We start from the raw sequence: 17,982 nt of genomic DNA, 5'->3' as shown, positions 1-17,982 counted from the left end.
GTTTATTTTATCATCACTCTTATGATTTTGTATCTCTACCTGGTGCTGTGAAATAAATAAAATATCGTAAAATAAATAACCTATGACCACAGTTTACAGTGTAAATATATAAAATTGATAGCCAATTCTTCCATCTTCCCAAGAGTTTTTACAACCAGGGTTTCTAAGATTCACATTTATACCACAGGCTTTCAATCATTCTATCCTACATCCACATTTCAAAAATTCTACTGTTGGGTTTCCAATATCAGGAGGTGAAGCCGTTTATTATGATTTACATTTGGGGGAAAAGGTTACTTTGGTCATCCCTGCCCGTAAAGCCGTAATGTCTCTAGCAACTGGATGTGCTTCGACTTAAAGTGAACCAACAGTCCCATGGTGTTTGGTTGCCCTTCCTGCCTCATAACTTCTCTATTGGAATTAAGATAAAGCACTCTCAGAACAATCCCTTTTGTAAATTCTCATTAGTGCTAGCATAAAACAGACATCCAGAGAAGGAAGAGTGCATTCTCCCTTAGGTATTTTTGGTAGACATAGAAACATTACTAGATACATATTTTAAGAAACTGCTGTCATCAGAATTCCTGATCAGTATCCCTAAAATGTGTGTGCATGCTTTCATGGTGTGCGTGTCTGTGTGTGCACATGCATGCAAATGTGTTTTTATGTGTATGTGTTTGTGAAGTCAAATGCTAATATAGTGTGCAGTGAAAAAGGCAGAGTTTAAAAAGTATTATATGAACATAACTTCTGTAAGCATATGGATGAGGGCTGGGAGGGAACAAAACCACACACATACGTTCAATACATATACAAAGGTGGGATAATAAGGGACAGTTGTCTTATGCCACCTCCTTCCCTACACTGACTATCATTTTTCTAATGCTCTTTTCTAATGCAAATTTTATTGAGATATATTCACACACCATATAGTCCATCCAGAGTTTACAATCAGTGGCTCACAGTGTCATCACTTGGTTGTGCAATCATTACCACAATCGATTTTAGAACGTTTTCATTACTCCAAAAAGAAAAATAACAGCCATAAAAGAGAAAATCCAAAACACACCATACCTCTAATCAACCCCTACTGTTGACTCCGAGTATTGGTGTGATGCATTTGTTATTGTTGATGAAATAATAGTAATATATTACTATTAACTATAGTTTATAGTTTGCAATAGGTACATTTTTCCCATATACCACTTTATTATTAACTATTTGTAAAAGTGTCATACATCTAATGCTCTTTTAAGTAACACCAGAATGCTTAGTTACTTCTGCACTTTTGCACATATCCATATTAGTCCTTTATATATTGCATTATCATAACTTATGCCTCCTTCTCCCCGACTAAACTATGAGTAGAAGATCAAGGAATGTTTTATATTCTTTCATGTCCCCAGTACCTGACACAGAGTAAGCACTTAATAAATGCTCCTTGAATTAAGGAAATGTTCATATGAATGGATGGACGTGTAGGTGGCTGAGTGGGTGTGTGGATGGCTAGGTGGATGGGTGGATAGATGAGTCCAAGAGGACTCATAGCAGAGGCTGTCTTGCTCCCTTTCATGGTTGAGCAAAGTAGGGTTCCAGAAGCCCTGATTGCAAACAAAGGAAGAAGTTACAAGGCATGAGAAGATAAATTTTGGCTCATTGTCTCCATTCTGGGATAACGGGGGATAATTCCCCTGTCCCCTTCACATAAATGCCCTCTGCCTTTCCCCTGCTAAATGTCAGTCAAAAGGCCCGATGCTGAGGGCCTGTAGGGAGAATCAGAGCCCACAATGATGAAAATGGAACCATATTATAGAAAAAGGGAGTCTGTGACAGTCGCAGAGCCCAGTCACCCACAGCTGGCCAGAAGAAAACTATTGCTAATGGAAAGGCCTAAGATCTCAGTGGGAAAGCACTTCCTTCTCTTGGCCCTGATCTAGTGACCCTTGCTTCAGAAAAGCAAAAATTCCACCAAACCCATTGTAAAGGCTCTCAATGAACAAAAAGTAGTTATTAATGTATTTATTTCCCTCTATAGAATATAAAAATTATCTCTGCAAAGAGGCAGCTCAGAGGTCCAGCAAGAAAGAAAACATTCCCAGCCTTGTTGGTTTTTACTTCCTTGGTCCTAGAAAGCACAACAGGAAAAGGTCTCAAACATGATCTCTTGTTTACATTGCTCTGCCATGTTCAAGGGCTACCACGCAGAAGATGTTTGGATGTGACGATGTGCAAAGAATGAACAAAGAAGTGCTGTAAATACATCAAACCTATTACAAATATCAATGAGTAAAATGACATAGAATCCGATTCTTTGTTTAAAGGGGAAATATCCACAGTAGGAATGAAGTTTCACCTTTATTGCTGGGAAACTTAAAAAAAAAGAAAAACTCTTCATAAATGAATCAAAAATTTCACTTAAAATTCAGACCTTGACTGCACCCTTTGCTCAGTGGATAGGAAAAAAAAAAAAAAGCAAAAAATTGGAACTAGGATATTATTCATTCGGAAGCTGAAGCGCTCACAGGAATTCAGAGCTCAGGACCAGGCGTTTCCAACAACTGTCCTGGGCTGTCCCCTTGTAATGGCCTCGGCCCTTTCGGATTCTGGTGAAAGCTCACGCCTGAGAGTTTTATCCCCTGACACATTCAAGACGCCGACTCGTGTGGGCTCCCATCTCCTTGCAGACGATTAGCTGGTAAGGAAGATGACGTTTAGGGAGCAGCCACCTCACAGGCCCCCAAGGTACAATCTGGGGCAGGCGCTGCGGCTCCAGACCTCATTCTCCCTCTTTCCCCTCCTGGAATGAATCGGGTTCAGTGCAAGTTCACAAGCTAACAGGCTGGAAATTTCTGGCAGCTGGAGCAGACTCCCTGGCAGAGGAAACTGCAATCGCTCAGACAGGGAGCAGCACCCCACCCCTGGACCCCAGGAAACAAGTCCCCCTTATTCAGCTCATCGGGATCCACACTTGCCCTGGCCGCAGGGCTGGAAGCCAAGCCCAAAGCGGGAAAAGGCAGTCCGCCGGATGGCGCCCCCTGGTGGGCGACGGGCTCAGTCCCCCATAGCCGCACCCCCTCAGTGGGACGTTCCAGGATCCCAGTGAATCGTCCCCCACAGTCACGTGACCCCAATCTCATCTTTAAAGATACTCACCTCAGAAGAGCTCTGGGACTTTAGCTTCCTCCTCAGGAAACTCAGGGAGTGGAAAAACGAGGCCGTCTTTGCCTTTCAACCAGAAAGTTGTCTGTTCTCCTTTGCCCTGTGGAGGCAATGGGGGGCGCTGCTGCCTCACAGGGGAGGGGAGGCTGCCGCTGAGCAGACACCGCAGGTCTCCCTCAGCGAGGGGAGGACCCCGGTACAGCTGACATTTTGATGATTTTCTCAGGCATTGCTGAGATGCCTAAATGGAGGATCAGCCATGGTCTGGGACGTGAGGGCCAGTTTCAGTTAAAGTTTGTGGCAAAGAAAATCTTTAAAAAAATAAAATAAAATCCACTGAGCTGTTACCATGAGTCAGAAACGGTGTGAAGCACCTCACATACACATTCACCTTTAATCCTCACATCCACTCTTCAGGGGCAGCTGTTAGAAAATACACTCCAAATGCAGGCTTTCACAAACGGCACATTAGACAAGCCTTTTGTGCAAAACTTCCTGGTGGCCAGAATAACATGCTGCAGCCACTGCATCCTGCCCCAAACCCCCCTTCCCCAGCTATATACAGTCCAGTCCTTTAAAGGGCATAAAACCCACTACTCAATTCTCCATTGGCTCAATGCCATGCCTTCTCAATTCCCACCCCAACAGACCCCTGTGTCCAATCATCACTTAAACCATCAGCTAATCCCCTGTCCATCTTGAACAACTGACCACCCCAGAGAGCTAAACATAAACACAGCTCTCCCTTTGTCTCAAGTGGGCTGAAGCTTTACTTCAGAACCCCGCCATGCTGATGGCGCTTTTCTTTCCGACCCCCACCATGCTGCTGCTCGAATAAAACTTTCCTGCCTGAAGTCGATTAATCTCTGTGCCCTCTATGACGACATGCCGAAATTTCTAACAGCAGTGATAGCCCTACCCTCATTTTACAGATGATGAAGCCAAGCCCCAAAACCATGCAGCTAGTGAGTGGTGGGGCAGGCTTCAAAGCCAGATCTCCACTGCAGCCTTGCTAGAAAAATCCTTCTCTGGCTTGAAGTCAATACAGTATGCCAGGGCCAGGTTCAGTAAACTGGGAAGTTGATGCCACCCCGACCCCCTCTCTTATCTTCCCCAGCCCCCCACATCCCTCCAAACACCCAACATCACTCCCACTGTGGAGGAAAGGGCTGGCTGAAGGAATTCACCCTAAAGCATTTGCATGAACATCTCCCCTACAGACTTGTCCTCAAGAGGAGCACCCCTCCCCCCAGGGAAACAGTAGTGTTTATCAGAAAGATGAGAATGTATCATGATACATTTCAGTAACAGACTGCAGGCCATGGCAGAGGAGAAGGCAGGAAAGGGAAGAGATATTTGAATGTATAGAGACGAGGTCCGAGCATCTCCAAGTGCAAACCAATGGTTTTTGCCCCTCTGCCTGGACACTTTAGACCTAGGTAAATGGACACAGAAGGAAAGGTGAGCATTGTAACTCCTGGGCTTGCATTTGCTATTGCTTTGTGTAGGGAACTGAACTGGCATGTTCAAGCAGAAGCTGGGGGACCACTTGTGGCAGAAAGAAAAGAGGCATCCCAGAATGGGCTGGTCTAGGTGATAGCTAAGGTATTTTCTGTCCTTTTTGAAGGAAGATGACCTGGCAGCCATGAGAGCCTCCAGAGATGGACCTTAGAGGTCTCCGTGCCCCACTGCGTGGAGATTCATCATCCCATCCAGTTCCCCAACATCACCATCAGAGACACAAATGGGGCAGGTGGGATGCAGGTGGCTTGGCCTTACCTTGACTGGAATGGTGCCTCTCTTTTGCAGATGGTACCTTCCCAATGCCAAAAGCCTGCTTGCAGTGGTCTGAGAGACGTGAATCCGGAGAGCTGCCATAAATCAGTCATTACCAAGTTAAGACCTTGGTCATGACTTTCATATGGGTGTTGGGAGGCTGGGGGCTGCTTTGGAGAGGGAACATTACACAGCTCATATTCCCACATTGCCAGGATCTCTCATTAAGCAACCCAAAGACAACCTCTTTGAAATCTTGGGCTGGGACCCCCCAACCACCCAGGCATTGCCCAGACACTCTTGGGTGCTGCTAAGGCTTTAATGTATCGGGATAGAAACAGAAGGCAGAACTGACTCAGTTTGTAAGCTGGTACTTCCCATGATGGAGGTCAACTGGTTTCTTTTTGAGATTTCAGTAAGCAGAAAAGTTTCATGGGATGGTACCAAGGCTGGGACATATTACTGAAAATGTTGTTTGGGACCAGAACTGCAACTGAAGTTAGGTTTGGAGCCTACATAAGGAGTTCTACATTCAAAATTTATCCTGAAAATCTTTACTTACAAGCTAAGAGAGAGGTTTAAGTTTGAGACTTGATTGATTAACTTAGACAACACAGTAATCAAAAGAGGGAAATCTTCTGTTTTGTGTTTATATAATGAAAGAAATTTGTAAATTTAAAAGAATATTAATCTAAACTCTTTGAAGCTTAAATTACTGAGTATTTATTTTTTCCACATCTCAGCTGATAAATGGCCTATTTGTGCCTAGCAGTAGTCAATGCAATAAAATTACTGTAAAGCAAAAGAACATAATGTTCCCTAGAGTTCCTGGCCATAGATTTCTTCTGCACCATGAAGAATATATTCTACATCAGGGATCGGCAAATTACAGCCCATGGACCAAATCTAGCCAACTGCCTGTTTTTGTAAATAAAGTTTTACTGAAACACAGCCATGCCTGTTCATTTGCACATTATCTCCACATGCTCCGTAAAGCCTAAAATATTTACTGCCTCGTCCTTTTTAGGAAAAGTTTGCTGATTTCTGCTGTACATTAAAATGAGTTTATTACATGTGTGTCTGACTGTTTAGAATGAAAAGGCTTAGAAGGAGGAAGATCTGTTGTGTTTTCATGGCTGATAGAAAGCACAGTGCAAAACCCCATCTATAAAGCTTGTGATCAGTGTCATCTGAGCTGGATAATCTTATCCTTTAGATGGAAAAAAGTAGACAAAATGCAAATGGGTATTCTAAAAATACCCTCTGGGTAAAGATAGAGGAGTGAAGGGACAGCGTTATTGTGTTCGCAAAGTGCTGTAAGTGATACCCACGCAAACTGCTGCTTTCCATTCTGGATGCCATGTTCACAGTGTCTCCAAACAGACAGTATCTGGGCATGGTGATTCCCACCACACCAGCCACCACAGGACCTGTAGAGTAAAGAACCAAAGAGCATGTCCAGTCTCCATCTCCCCAGGGCTAGACCCCTCCATGCCTATCAAGTCAGCAAATACCAGTCCACAAATATTTGTTAAGTGCCTTCTTAGGCAAAACTTGGCCATAAGTCTTAGAGTAGAAAGACCTTGTAGAAATCAACGTAATCAATTAATGATATGTTGTTCATGCACTAGAGATGTAAACAAAGTCAACAGAAACACAAATGGGGGAGTAATTACTTCTGAATGGGGGTCAGGGGAATGCTTCATCTAAACGGTTTTATTTTAGTTGAGTCTCATAGGGTAGGTAAGGGCAAAACCAGCTACATAATTTGTGGGGCCCAGTGTAAAATGAAAATGCAGAGCCTCTTGTCAAAAAATAAGAATTTCAAGACAAGGACAGCACAGTATCAAACCAAGCATGGGGTCCTTCTGCACACACCCATGAAGTCTTCCCTTGGGAGGAGTTTGACAAGAACAGAACAGATCAGACAAGGACAGCAGAGCATTAAACCAAGCTCGGGGTCCTTCTGCACACACCCATGGAGTCTTCCCTTGGGAAGAGTTTGACAAGAACAGATCAGAGGGCATTCAAAGCAGAGGCATGGAAGGCAAAGTAGCCCAGTTTTTGGTCCCTCCTTATTTTGGTTCAACCTTGGAGTCTTTGTGTGTCCTTGGTACCAAGCAATCTGGCTACCTGGAAATACACAGGGAAATACACATGCAAAGACAATTCAACCTTTTGTTTCCACTGAAGATCTTATCACTCTGGAAAGCCTCAGAACTAGGATTCAAACCCAGAACTACCTGCCACCATATTTGGACCATAGGCCATCTGCATTCAGAGCTGTATACCTGTGTAGAGGTAGAGCTGTATACCTGTGTGGAGGCCAATTCGGAGCCTGAGCTTCTCCTCAGGCATGTGTCCAATCTGGAAGTGGATGGTGGCACTGAGGAAGTGCAAGGACATGGTGGCGATCTCGTCTACATGTTGGGTTCCGTTGCGGATAGGAAGCCCGCTAGCCACCATGTATGCATCTCCAATGGTTTCAACCTTAAAATAAAGCAGCAAACTGACCTTGTGCTCTCTGGGGTGGGGGGAGGGGTTGGAGACCCTTCGTTACTCACCCCTGCCATTCGTATGTTGAAGGGTCCCGTTCCCACTCCTCCACTCCACCCAATTCCCAGCCTTTCCTCAAGTTCCTGCTCTTGTGCTGGTTCTTCCACAAAGCCTTCCTTCCCTGACCCCTCAACCCCACAGTCACTCCTTCCTCTGTGATCTGATATTGCTGGTGGCCATATTTCCCCAACCCAAATTCAGGACCACTGAGAAGGGCAGCAGTATAATGGTGGAGTGGATCTTGGAGGACCAGGTGGCTCAGGTGGAATCCATCTTACTCAACCTGAAGTGTCCTTACCCCACATCAGGGCTTGCGTATACATTTATACATACCCATATGTATACATGTATCTGCCTGATTTGTCCTCTTCTCCCCCATTCCTCCTAATAAAATCAGCTTTCAGATCCTTCATTCACAATGGAAAAATAAATGACTAATAAAAATTTAAAGTCATGACCCTTTCCAGATACATGTGAATTTTAGCAAATTCAAAGATGATGGGGGTAAAAGTGGAATTTCAGGCATTAACCAGGCAGTAAGAGCACCTGTCTCCTGGTGACCCTGAAATTACTCCAAGTCAACTGGTATACAAGTACAACCTGCCTCTAGATTACCTTTCCCCTCCAGGAAAACATCCTTTAGGAACACAAACTAAGTTTGATATTAGCTCATACAAGACTAAATGAGAAGATAAGAGTAAGAGGAAAAATCTCAGAGAATACTGTCCTAAGCAGGGGGGTTTGGATTTGGCTTGGTGTGCCTGATCTGTTGAGACTGCCCACACCATCATTTCTTTCCCCCTTGAAGAGAGGGGAACATTTGTGGGAAACACTGGGGGATGACCACTGAGGACGTGTCACTGAGGGACATGACCACACTGTCCCCAAATCTCCCTTGTCTCGAGCCCTGGGGTCACTGGTCCAAGCAGGTGTACTTGTAGCTGCCCACACGACATGCACAAGCACAGGCACCCATTATTGTCCCCGGTTATGACCCGACCGCAGCTGAAAAAAATTAGAAAACACAAAAAATGGCCATCATCACCACCATCTGCTTTTTCTATTGGGTAGATGAGCATTTTTGAAATGAAGCCAAATTGTTACTGTTTTTGCTATACCCCCTGCAAAATTTGTTTCACTCTAGGTGTCCCCAGGGCAGTATAGGCAGGTAATTGCTGCCTCACCTTTAGCCACAAGTCTCCTAGTCTAACATGTGGGTCTATCTTCACCCCAAACTGCTGAGAAACAGATCAGAAATGAGTCCCACATCAGATCCAGAAAATAACCTTTAAAGGGGAGCAAACATAAGCTTCTCTGAATATGAAAGAAAAACATTGAGGGGTGGGGGGTGGTGCAGAGGAGAAGGAAGGAATTAGCCAGTAAGTGGTCAATGCCTCTTTTAGAAAAGCCTTTACTGTTAGGTAAAATAATGGAAGGAAACAGAGGGAACAACGGATCATTCTTGACAAGCACATACATCTGTGATTAATCAAGCCCTTTTCTAAGAAAACAAACAGGAATAAATATCGAGTTTCTGCCACGAATTGAGAGAGACTGCCAGCCTGCTGCGGAGCCTTCTTCGTGGCTGACCTCGGGGGTGGGTTTCACCCTCCCTCAGGGCCCCGCGCTCGTGTTACCTCACAACCCGGGAGCCAGGCGTCTCACCTTATACACATCGTAAACTTTAATGATATTATCGAATAAACTGTACAGGTCATTGAGGAGCTTTACGACTTGCAAAGGGGAGCTGAGAGAACACAATTGTGTGAATCCAACAATGTCAGAGAAAAAGATGGTCACAGACTCAAAATGTTCTGGTTCCACGGATCTTCCAGCTAGAAGCTGTTCTCCAATGAAGCTGAAAGCAGAGGAAATGATCATTTTTGAACAGCATCTTATTCTACCAGAGATCCCTGCAAAGGATCCCTCATGGATCCTTTTGCGTCAATGGATTAGGTTTCTAGTAAACAAAATTCATCGCCAAGAGAGATTCCATTGGCATTCTTTTCTCCAACTGTATTTTCTCTAAAGAAGTTTGTTTGTTGGTAGGTATAAAGTGGGGAGTGGGGAGACATACATAAATGAATTTACAAAAAGAGTTTTTTTCCCCTGAGGGCATCTCATTTTCCAATCTTGTTATAAAGTTTGCTTGTAAAGACTCAGTTTGCAGTTGTGGAAACAAATGTAATCATTCACTGCCCTACAAATCAATATTTTTACTTCAATTGACCAGTCCCACATTAACACATTCACACCCTCTCCCGGTGTCTTTTGTTGACAGGTAAGAAGGGTATAGGAGTTTTCACTGGAAATGCTTCTGCCAAGAGTTTAGAGGGTGCACAGGTGAAAAACAGAACCAAAATGAAGAAGTTTTGAATCGAATGTCATGGGTGCATATTGTATTGTGGGATGTACAATCTGAAATACTGGCAGGTTCCTTAATCAGTCTTGTGAAACTAGAGCGCCATCTACAGGCAATCTCCTGTTGCTGCATCCACCACCTTCCATGTTAAAGATGCTGCATTGTCTCTGCCTCTGAATGCCCGGGCTTTCTCCCTCCCTTTACAGAGTGTTCCAAATCACACGCAAAATGCTTGAGCCCTTTTAGAAAAGCCTGACATCCTTTTAGAAGAAGAACAAAGTAAATAAGATAGCCCCTCCATGTGGGGCCCCTTGGATGATGCTATTGCTCCTGAGCCCCGTCGTCGAGACCCACAATGCTTTGGTATACCTGGGCAGCATCGTGGACAGCAGCTTGTCCACCTTCCTCTTCTCCGCCATCAGCTGGTCTGTCCGCTCCTCCACCACCTCCTCCAGGTGATTGGCGTACACCTCCAGCTTGTTCACCATACTGTCGAGGATGCTCACGTGGCTTTAAAAGAACCCAGGTGTTAACATCCTTTTCCAAGAACTTTTGGGTCACAATGGAGCACAACCTCCAGCTAAGCATTCCAAGAACACATGTCTTGCCCTTAAGGTTTCCTACTTAAGGGTTGCCAATGGACAGCAGTGAAATGACAAGGGCAACGTGGCCACAAGAACAGAGCCTGCCATTTATAGGCTCTGTGATCTCAGGCAGCATCTTTCATTTCTCTGAGCCTTAGTTTATTCATTTGGAAAATATGGATAATAATCTATCCTTTTCAGGGCCCATTTAAAGATTCGGGGAAATAATGTGTATCAAGTTCCTCATGCTGTGTCTGGCTCCCGGTGGGCACTTGACAAATGGCGGCCATCACTGCTTCCCAATATGCTCCATACCACCATCATAGACAACTGAAAGTGCAGATTTCAGGAAGAGACAGTGTTCTCTGATTATCCAATGTAGGGGGCATTTTTAGATCCTCTAGGCTCTTGTGAGAAGGATCGTCAGAGAGATAATTTAAACTCATCTTTCAGATGAGGAGACTGAGGCCCAGAGAGGAAATAGACTTCACACTGGGGACTTATTTTCTGAGTAAAAAGTCATGTCACAGTGACTAACCTTAGACATACCATTTAAAACTATTATGATTCTGAAAATTCAGAATGCAGGTCTTGTGTGTAAAAAGCTCACAGCTGAGTGAGAGGCAGAATTAGAAGGAGAGGTCTAACTCCCAGCCCAGGGCTCTTTCTGCCAACTCAAACTTCCTCTAACATGGCTGTGCCTCCATTTGTTTCATGCAGCAAAAGATGATGCAATTATCCTGATATGAAGGAGGTCACTATGGAGAAAAATGCTGAGACATACAAATACTCTGAACCAATCATGTACTCTACGGTTGGTGAATTATTTTCATACCATAGTTCAATTCCAATGGATTAGTCATGACCCTTGGAAAGTTGGTTCGAAAAATATCCTAAGGTTATGTCAAACTCCATAGGAAAGAGTGCCCTCAGTGATCGGTGATGTCTGAAATGGACAAAGGGGAGCAATGTACGTATGAATGCTCTGATCCATTTTTGTAACAAATGAATTAAAGGGAGCATTTATCACTCCACTTTAATCAGCACTAGCACAGGGCTTTGCATATGGTAGGCTCTGAGTAAGTATACGATGAATGAAAGAATGCATGCATGCGTGAATGGAGTAAACCATACAGAATTAATCACAACCACATAGTTTTTAATTCTAATGGTTAAATGACTAGGAGAAAATGTCTGTTGCACATCAAACTCACCCTTTGGGGCTGACTTCTTGTAAAATTTTCCTGATGGAAGAGAAAGTGGGCCTTTTCTCAGGAGATTCATCCCAACATGACTTCACCATGATCACAATCTTTTCATTGCCCTTCTCCTCTGACAAGGAAGGTCTCAGTGGAACTGTTGCCATGGGGTCTTTGATTCGGTTGATGATTTCTGAAATTCATTTTGGGTTGAGATAGCCAAATGTGGGAGCTTTGTATAATTTAGTACACTTTAAAAAGTAGACGTGCTTCTAAAGTTTGTAAATTGTTTTTTTTAAAAAATAGCAGCAGATTCAAATTTCAAAGGAATCTGGATATTTTAAGGGAAATTTGCGAATCCTCCTGACAAATGAAGAATCCTAATGTAAAACAAATAAGCACTCCCTAATTTAACTGTTTTTAGATCAAAAAAAATTTTAATAAATCAACTTTTCTTGATGTGAAGCATTCCCCTATACAAGTTCAGGAGTATACAAGCATTCAGTGCTGGAAATTTCCAAAGGGTGCCATATGCAATTTTGCTTTCCATATAGTATGTTACATAAAAGCTATTTGAGCAAATAATAAACGTTGCTATGTTTGGCCCCTCTGTCCAATTTTGTAAACCTATTTGTACTTCCTTATTGGCTTCCACAGTGGTTTTTAAATATTCCTATTAATCCAAGTTCTGTGAAGGAAATAGTCCTTTGAGAATAATGTACCAATATTTTGGTATATAACTGCAAGTACAACAACATGGATGAATCTCAAATACATTATTAGTAAGTGAAAGAAGCCAGTCTGAAAAGGCTACATGGTATATAATCCTGTTTATTTGACATTCTGGAAAAGGCAAAATTAATGAGTGAAAAATAGATCAGTGGTTTCCCAAGATTTTTTAGGGGCTGAAACTATTCTATGTGATATTTTTGTGGTGGACACATGACATTATGTATTTGTCAAAACCCATAGAACTCTTCAGCACATAGAGTCAACCTGAAGGAATTAAAATTTTTAAAAAGATCAATTAGATTAGGGAACCACAGGATGGGATGGAGACTGTGACAAAAGAATCCAACTGTATTACCAGTGTATGACACAGCCTCACTAAAGGGGGTAGAGGAGAAAAGGTGCTGACTTTGAAAATGGCTGGAGACAATAGGACTAAAGATAAAAGTAACTGATCATAATCGCTGAACTCTAGTTGGCAAAGTTTCCACAATAATACAGGTGAGCAAGTCTGAATCTGGTATACCTATACTCTGGGATTGAGCAAATAAGTGAATGGATGGAGGATAGGAAGAGCCAGGATTCTCACTGTTGGAGAGGGAAAATTACAGATAAACAAGGGGGTAGGCTGGAATGAACCATGGGGAAATGAATGAGTTGGAGACATCAGTATGAACTTAATTCAGCTTAATGTAGATACAGATGGATAGAAGATAGATTTGGATAGATTACAGATGCATGTGTATATACACATATATTTCCTTGCTCTGCCTGCTGAGAGGGCCTAGGAGCAATGGTACCCCCATCACAGTGAGCACACCCAACATCCAGATCTTGGTTTCTAGCACCATTTTCCAATAAAAGGAAGCAACGCTTCTCAGAGAAATGGCTGCTTCTCGGAGAAATGGCTGCTTCTAGAGCTGAGGCAGAGAACATACAAGATGAATTTGAAGCATCTGGTAGTGCTGGAAAGTAAAGAAGGGCTAAAAACAAAACAAAACAGAATAAAAAACCTCCACAATGATCAGGTATGTCAAAGGGACACAGAAGCCAACTGAAAAAGCTTCTAATGGTCAAAGCTAGAGTGACCTGAGCAGCAAAATAAAGTAGTATTAATTATAACCCAATAAATCAAATAAATATCCATGAGTCCTTACTGATATAAATAAATAATTTGATAAATAAATGAGAGCAAGACACAAATCTCCCATAGACAAGAAGTCTATCTGCAATGTGGCAGAGCATAACTCCCTCCCTGTAAGTGTGGACTTCACATAGTGACTTCCTTCCAAAGAGAAGAATATGGAAGGAGTGGAGGGGTAACTTCACAGAGGAGAAACCTGACAAACACTGCCTCTGCCAGGTGGTCAAGGTCAACATCAACAGTGTTAAACCATATTGATAGTATGTACCCTTGATATGATGGGATGTAAAATGGTGCTTTACCTCTGTAGTCTTCCTCCCCTAAACCCATAACTCCAGTCCAACCATGAGAAAAGCATCAGACAAAACCAAATTGCAGGGCATTCTGCAAAAGGCCTGACCCATACTCCTAAAAAGTGTTCAGATCATCAAAAATAAGGAAGGTCTAAGAAATTGTCCTAGAGAAGTTAAGGAGACCTGATGACTAAATGCAATGTGAGATCCTGGATGGGATCCTGGGATAGAAAAAAAGGACATTAGGTAAAAACTAAGGAAATATGAACAAACTATGGCCTTTAGTTTGTAATAAACAGGTGACAAAACTGTAAAATATGATCTTGTTTTTGTAAATATGTGTGCTTGTGTTAGGTGTACATTTTTAATGCCTAAAAAATAATCTAAAAGGATATACAAAAAAAAATACTGTGGGGTGGGCAATTGTGTTTGATTTCCCTAATGAAGAGTGATTTGAGACATGGGACAACAACAGCTTCAAAAGTCATGACACAGCTTCGAGGGAATCACATTCCCACTACTGCATCCTCTGCTTTCCTACATTAACTCTAAGAACTGTCATGAAAGAATTCATAAAATAATACCAAACTTTGAGAGCAAATTCAAACCATGGGTCTGCACCTCAGCAGACATGTGCTTATTATTTAGTAATGTGTAGCCAGCTGTTTCCATCCTATACTCCTTGATGGTCTACTAGCCCAGCTACCGCAATTGTTCTCTCGCTGGACATGTATCAGGATGGTAAAACAGAGAACTGCTGGATCCGATCCCAGAGTTTCCAATTCAGTGGGTCTGGAGTGGGGCCTGGGAGTTTATTTCTAACAAGTTCCCAGTTCAGATGCTGTTGGTCCTAGGACCACACTTGAGTGCTTCTCAAACTGTGGGTCTGCAGCATTACCTGGGAATTTGATAGAAATGAGAACTCTCAGAACCTTATCTTACCCTACTGAGTCAGAGAGTGGGATGTAGCAATTTGTTTTAACAAGGCCTCCAGGTGATTCTGATGCCCACTAAAGGTTGAGGAATACTGGTCCAGTGTGCACAGAGAACCAGTATTTATTCAGATCCCAGTACCACGATTGTTTGTAGAGGAGTATGAGGAGTTAAGGAAAGATGTGTGTTTGTCCATAAATTAGGAACACACTGTATTTTTCCTGATTGCCATCTTGTGCATACACAGTCACATGTGGCCAGGCTCCATTGACTTTGTGGGCAGAGGACCACAGTTACGGAAAATCTACTGCTTGTCCACAGTCTTGCCTGCCCCCAGACCGCTTTTGGCACAGCCAGGCTGTACCTGGGCTTAGGGAGGGAAGTGGGTTCCTGTCCGAGCTCAGTCTGGGAATATCTGTGACTCTGCCTGGCTTCGGGATTTGCCTCTTTCTGGACTGCTCTCCCCTCTGCTTCATCTTCTGTAGATAAGTTAGAAACTGGAATCTGTTTTAAAATCAACTACATATACTCATTGAGTCCCCTGACTTGAAAAAGACTCTAAGGAATGCACGATAATCTAAAGATAAGGCTTGAGACAGGCCATTAAGGATGGGTTAGAAATGGTAGGTAGATAAGGAAAAAAAGAGAAAAAAAAAGAAAGAAAATAAGAGACAGGTGGACTGGGTTTACTTAAAACCTGCTCCCGCCATGCACAGACACCCACCCTCTCTCCAGGACAGTTTCTCAACCTGGTCTGCACTTAGAATCATCTGGGGAGCTTTTAAACCCCTGCTGCCCAGGCAGCACCCCAGACCAATTACATCAGAATTTCTGACAGTGAGAACATCAGCGTTTTTTTTTTAAGGCTCCCAGTTGATTCCAATGGGTAGCCAAGGTGGAAAGTAACAGTTCCAGGGGATTAAGCCTAGTATACGTTTTCAACAATCTTGATTAAATTTTGCTCTATCTTCTCTTACTTTTGCCCTTAATTCCTTAATGGAGTATGTTAAAAGATAACCCAGTAAAAAAAAAAAAAAAAAAAAAAAGGCTTGAGTATATCTCTGGAAGTGGACACTTGGGTAGCATTTATCAAAACTTTTAAATGTGTATGCCCTTCATCTCTTTGGCTGCACTGCTAGATAGCTATCCTTAAGAAATGTTCATGCTCGTGTGCAAAGACACAGCAAGGCTGCTCACTGCAGCAGTTTGAAAAAGCAACAACTGGGAAACAACCACAATGTGTATCAATCAATAAATGGGTGGCATATCCTTACAATGGAAAACTGTAGTCTTGAGGAAAGATGGAGACCAGAGGGAAGGAAAATGGGGTAAGAGATTCCAAGCAGTGGGAAAAGCATATGCAAAGGGCCTGGGGTAGGAAACGAGTCTGGTGTGTCAGAGGCACACGAAGGGGGCCAGGGTGATGGAGAGGAGTGAGCCTGTGGGAGAGGGACTTACAGTACACTCTATGGGGGCCTCCAAAAAGATACGCGCATGTCCTAATCTCCAGAACCTGTGAATGTCATCCTATTTGGGAAAACGGTCTTTGCAATTGTAATTAAACTGAGGATCTCAGATGAGGAGATCGTCCTGGATTATCCAGGCGGGCCCTAAATCCAGTGTCAATGTCCTCAGAAGAGACACACAGAGGAGAATCCACAGAGAGCAAGGCAGAGTGAAGACAGGCAGACATGGAGTGCTGCAGCCCCAAGCTCAGAATGCCAGCAGCTGCAGAAGCTAGCAGGGGCCAGGAAGGATTCTCCCCCAACACTGATGGAGGGAGCACGGCCCTCCCACACCTTGATTTGGGACTTTGAGACTCCAGAGCTGTGAAAGAATAAACATCGGTTGTTTTAAACCACTTCATTTGTCATATGTTTCCGGCAGCCCTAGGAAACTAAGGTAACGGCAGATAGTTTAGGATCTTCAGTGGTCTAATAGGCCAGTGGTAAGGAATTAGTTTTACTCCCCAGTCAGCCAGGAAGTCAGGGGAAGGTTTGGAGTAGAGAAGGGGCATAATCTGACTTATTTTCTAACAGGTTCACGCTGGGTGCTATAAAAGAATAAAGTATGGAATTCTGAGTCACTCGTTTTTGTTTTGTTTTTTTGTGGTTTTTTTTTGGTAACCAGAATGCACCTGGTTTTCTATTTTAAAACAGCAAAAAATAAGAATGGAATAAGTTGTAAATTTTAAAACTTAATGAAACAGTTAATAAAAACAGCTTTGCAAAGCTAGCCCGGACGACCAGAGCCTCCAGGGAGACTCTGTAGCTTTACCTTCGGGTCCCTCATTGAGGCTGAAGGGCCCATGGTCCTGGTGGTGGATCAGCTCCCTCATCACAATAGCAAAGCTGTAGACGTCCCCTTTTGGGGTGCCTGACAGGGGTGCCTCTGAGAGCCGCAACAGCTCTGGGGCCGTCCAGTAGAGCTCTGCAATGCAACAGGTCATCGGCATGAAGAACTGGAGACGCCACCCCCTCTTTCTTGGGGAAAAATGGGAGAAATTAAAGCATCTGGCCCCCGAAGAGTCAGCCCTGATAGTGTCTGACTTAAAGGGTGAATAGGGTTCCAGGTGTGCAAATAGAGAAAATCATCAAGAAAAACACACATGAACATGTTGACAGTGGTTAACACTTAAGAGTGGAGTTATAGGTGGTTTTCACTTTATTTCTCCCTTTCTGTCATCTACTCTTTTTTTTGCAGTGAGCATGTATTAGGTTCATAATCACTGAATGAAATATATTGGGGGTTGGGGGAACTAGGAGTGGCTATTTACAGGTCCTTGACAGTTCCCCACTTGTCTTTTTCTGCAAGACACTATCCTATCCCGTATCACAAAAACCTCCTGACACCCACTCAGAAAGGCTGCTGGCAATGTGCTGTTGCAGCAGAGAGGCAGTCAGGGCTGGGAACAACGGGCTTATAGCAGGGCCGGGGAACTGAGACTCAAGGGGCCCCAATCGCCAGGCTTCAGTTTGTTCATATGTCCGGGAGGGTTGGACTTGAGGCAGTGGAATCACTTAGGAGCTTTTTTTTAAAAAAACTCTACAGATGCCCAGACCCTCATCTTCAGATGTTCTGATTCGGTTGAAATGGGGTCAGGGGGCAGGCTCCTATATATTTTTTAGGCTTTCCAAGTGATCCTGGAGCGCAGTGAGGACCTGTGGAGTGCCCGGCAGGCCTCCTATTCTACGCTGTGAACAAAGGATGAAGATGGCACAGGGCACCAAGGATTAATGAGGGCAGT

General features: G+C 43.4%; 1 protein-coding gene across 3 annotated transcripts in view; it reads right to left on the bottom strand.

The window, feature by feature from the left end:
- LOC119510415 (guanylate cyclase 2G-like) overlaps positions 1-17,982 on the bottom strand; it is a 41,678-nt gene that overhangs the window by 5,328 nt on the left and 18,368 nt on the right. For 2 of the 3 annotated variants that reach the window (XM_037804698.1, XM_037804697.1), the window contains exons 10-17: positions 17,013-17,165; positions 11,652-11,829; positions 10,223-10,363; positions 9,157-9,349; positions 7,251-7,425; positions 6,267-6,365; positions 4,939-5,030; positions 3,154-3,259 (exon numbers count right to left, since the gene is read on the bottom strand). In XM_037804698.1, the coding sequence (XP_037660626.1) occupies positions 3,155-3,259; positions 4,939-5,030; positions 6,267-6,365; positions 7,251-7,425; positions 9,157-9,349; positions 10,223-10,363; positions 11,652-11,829; positions 17,013-17,165 (1,136 nt within the window). In that variant the 3' untranslated portion in view covers position 3,154. The remainder of the gene's footprint in view (positions 1-3,153; positions 3,260-4,938; positions 5,031-6,266; positions 6,366-7,250; positions 7,426-9,156; positions 9,350-10,222; positions 10,364-11,651; positions 11,830-17,012; positions 17,166-17,982) is intronic. The other variant, XM_037804699.1, reaches the window with a different exon arrangement.

This window comes from Choloepus didactylus, chromosome 15 (genome assembly GCF_015220235.1).
Source record: "Choloepus didactylus isolate mChoDid1 chromosome 15, mChoDid1.pri, whole genome shotgun sequence".
Taxonomy (NCBI): domain Eukaryota; kingdom Metazoa; phylum Chordata; class Mammalia; order Pilosa; family Megalonychidae; genus Choloepus; species Choloepus didactylus.
The sequence above is the reverse complement of the archived record's forward strand: the minus strand, read 5'-3'. Positions and strand labels throughout refer to the sequence as shown.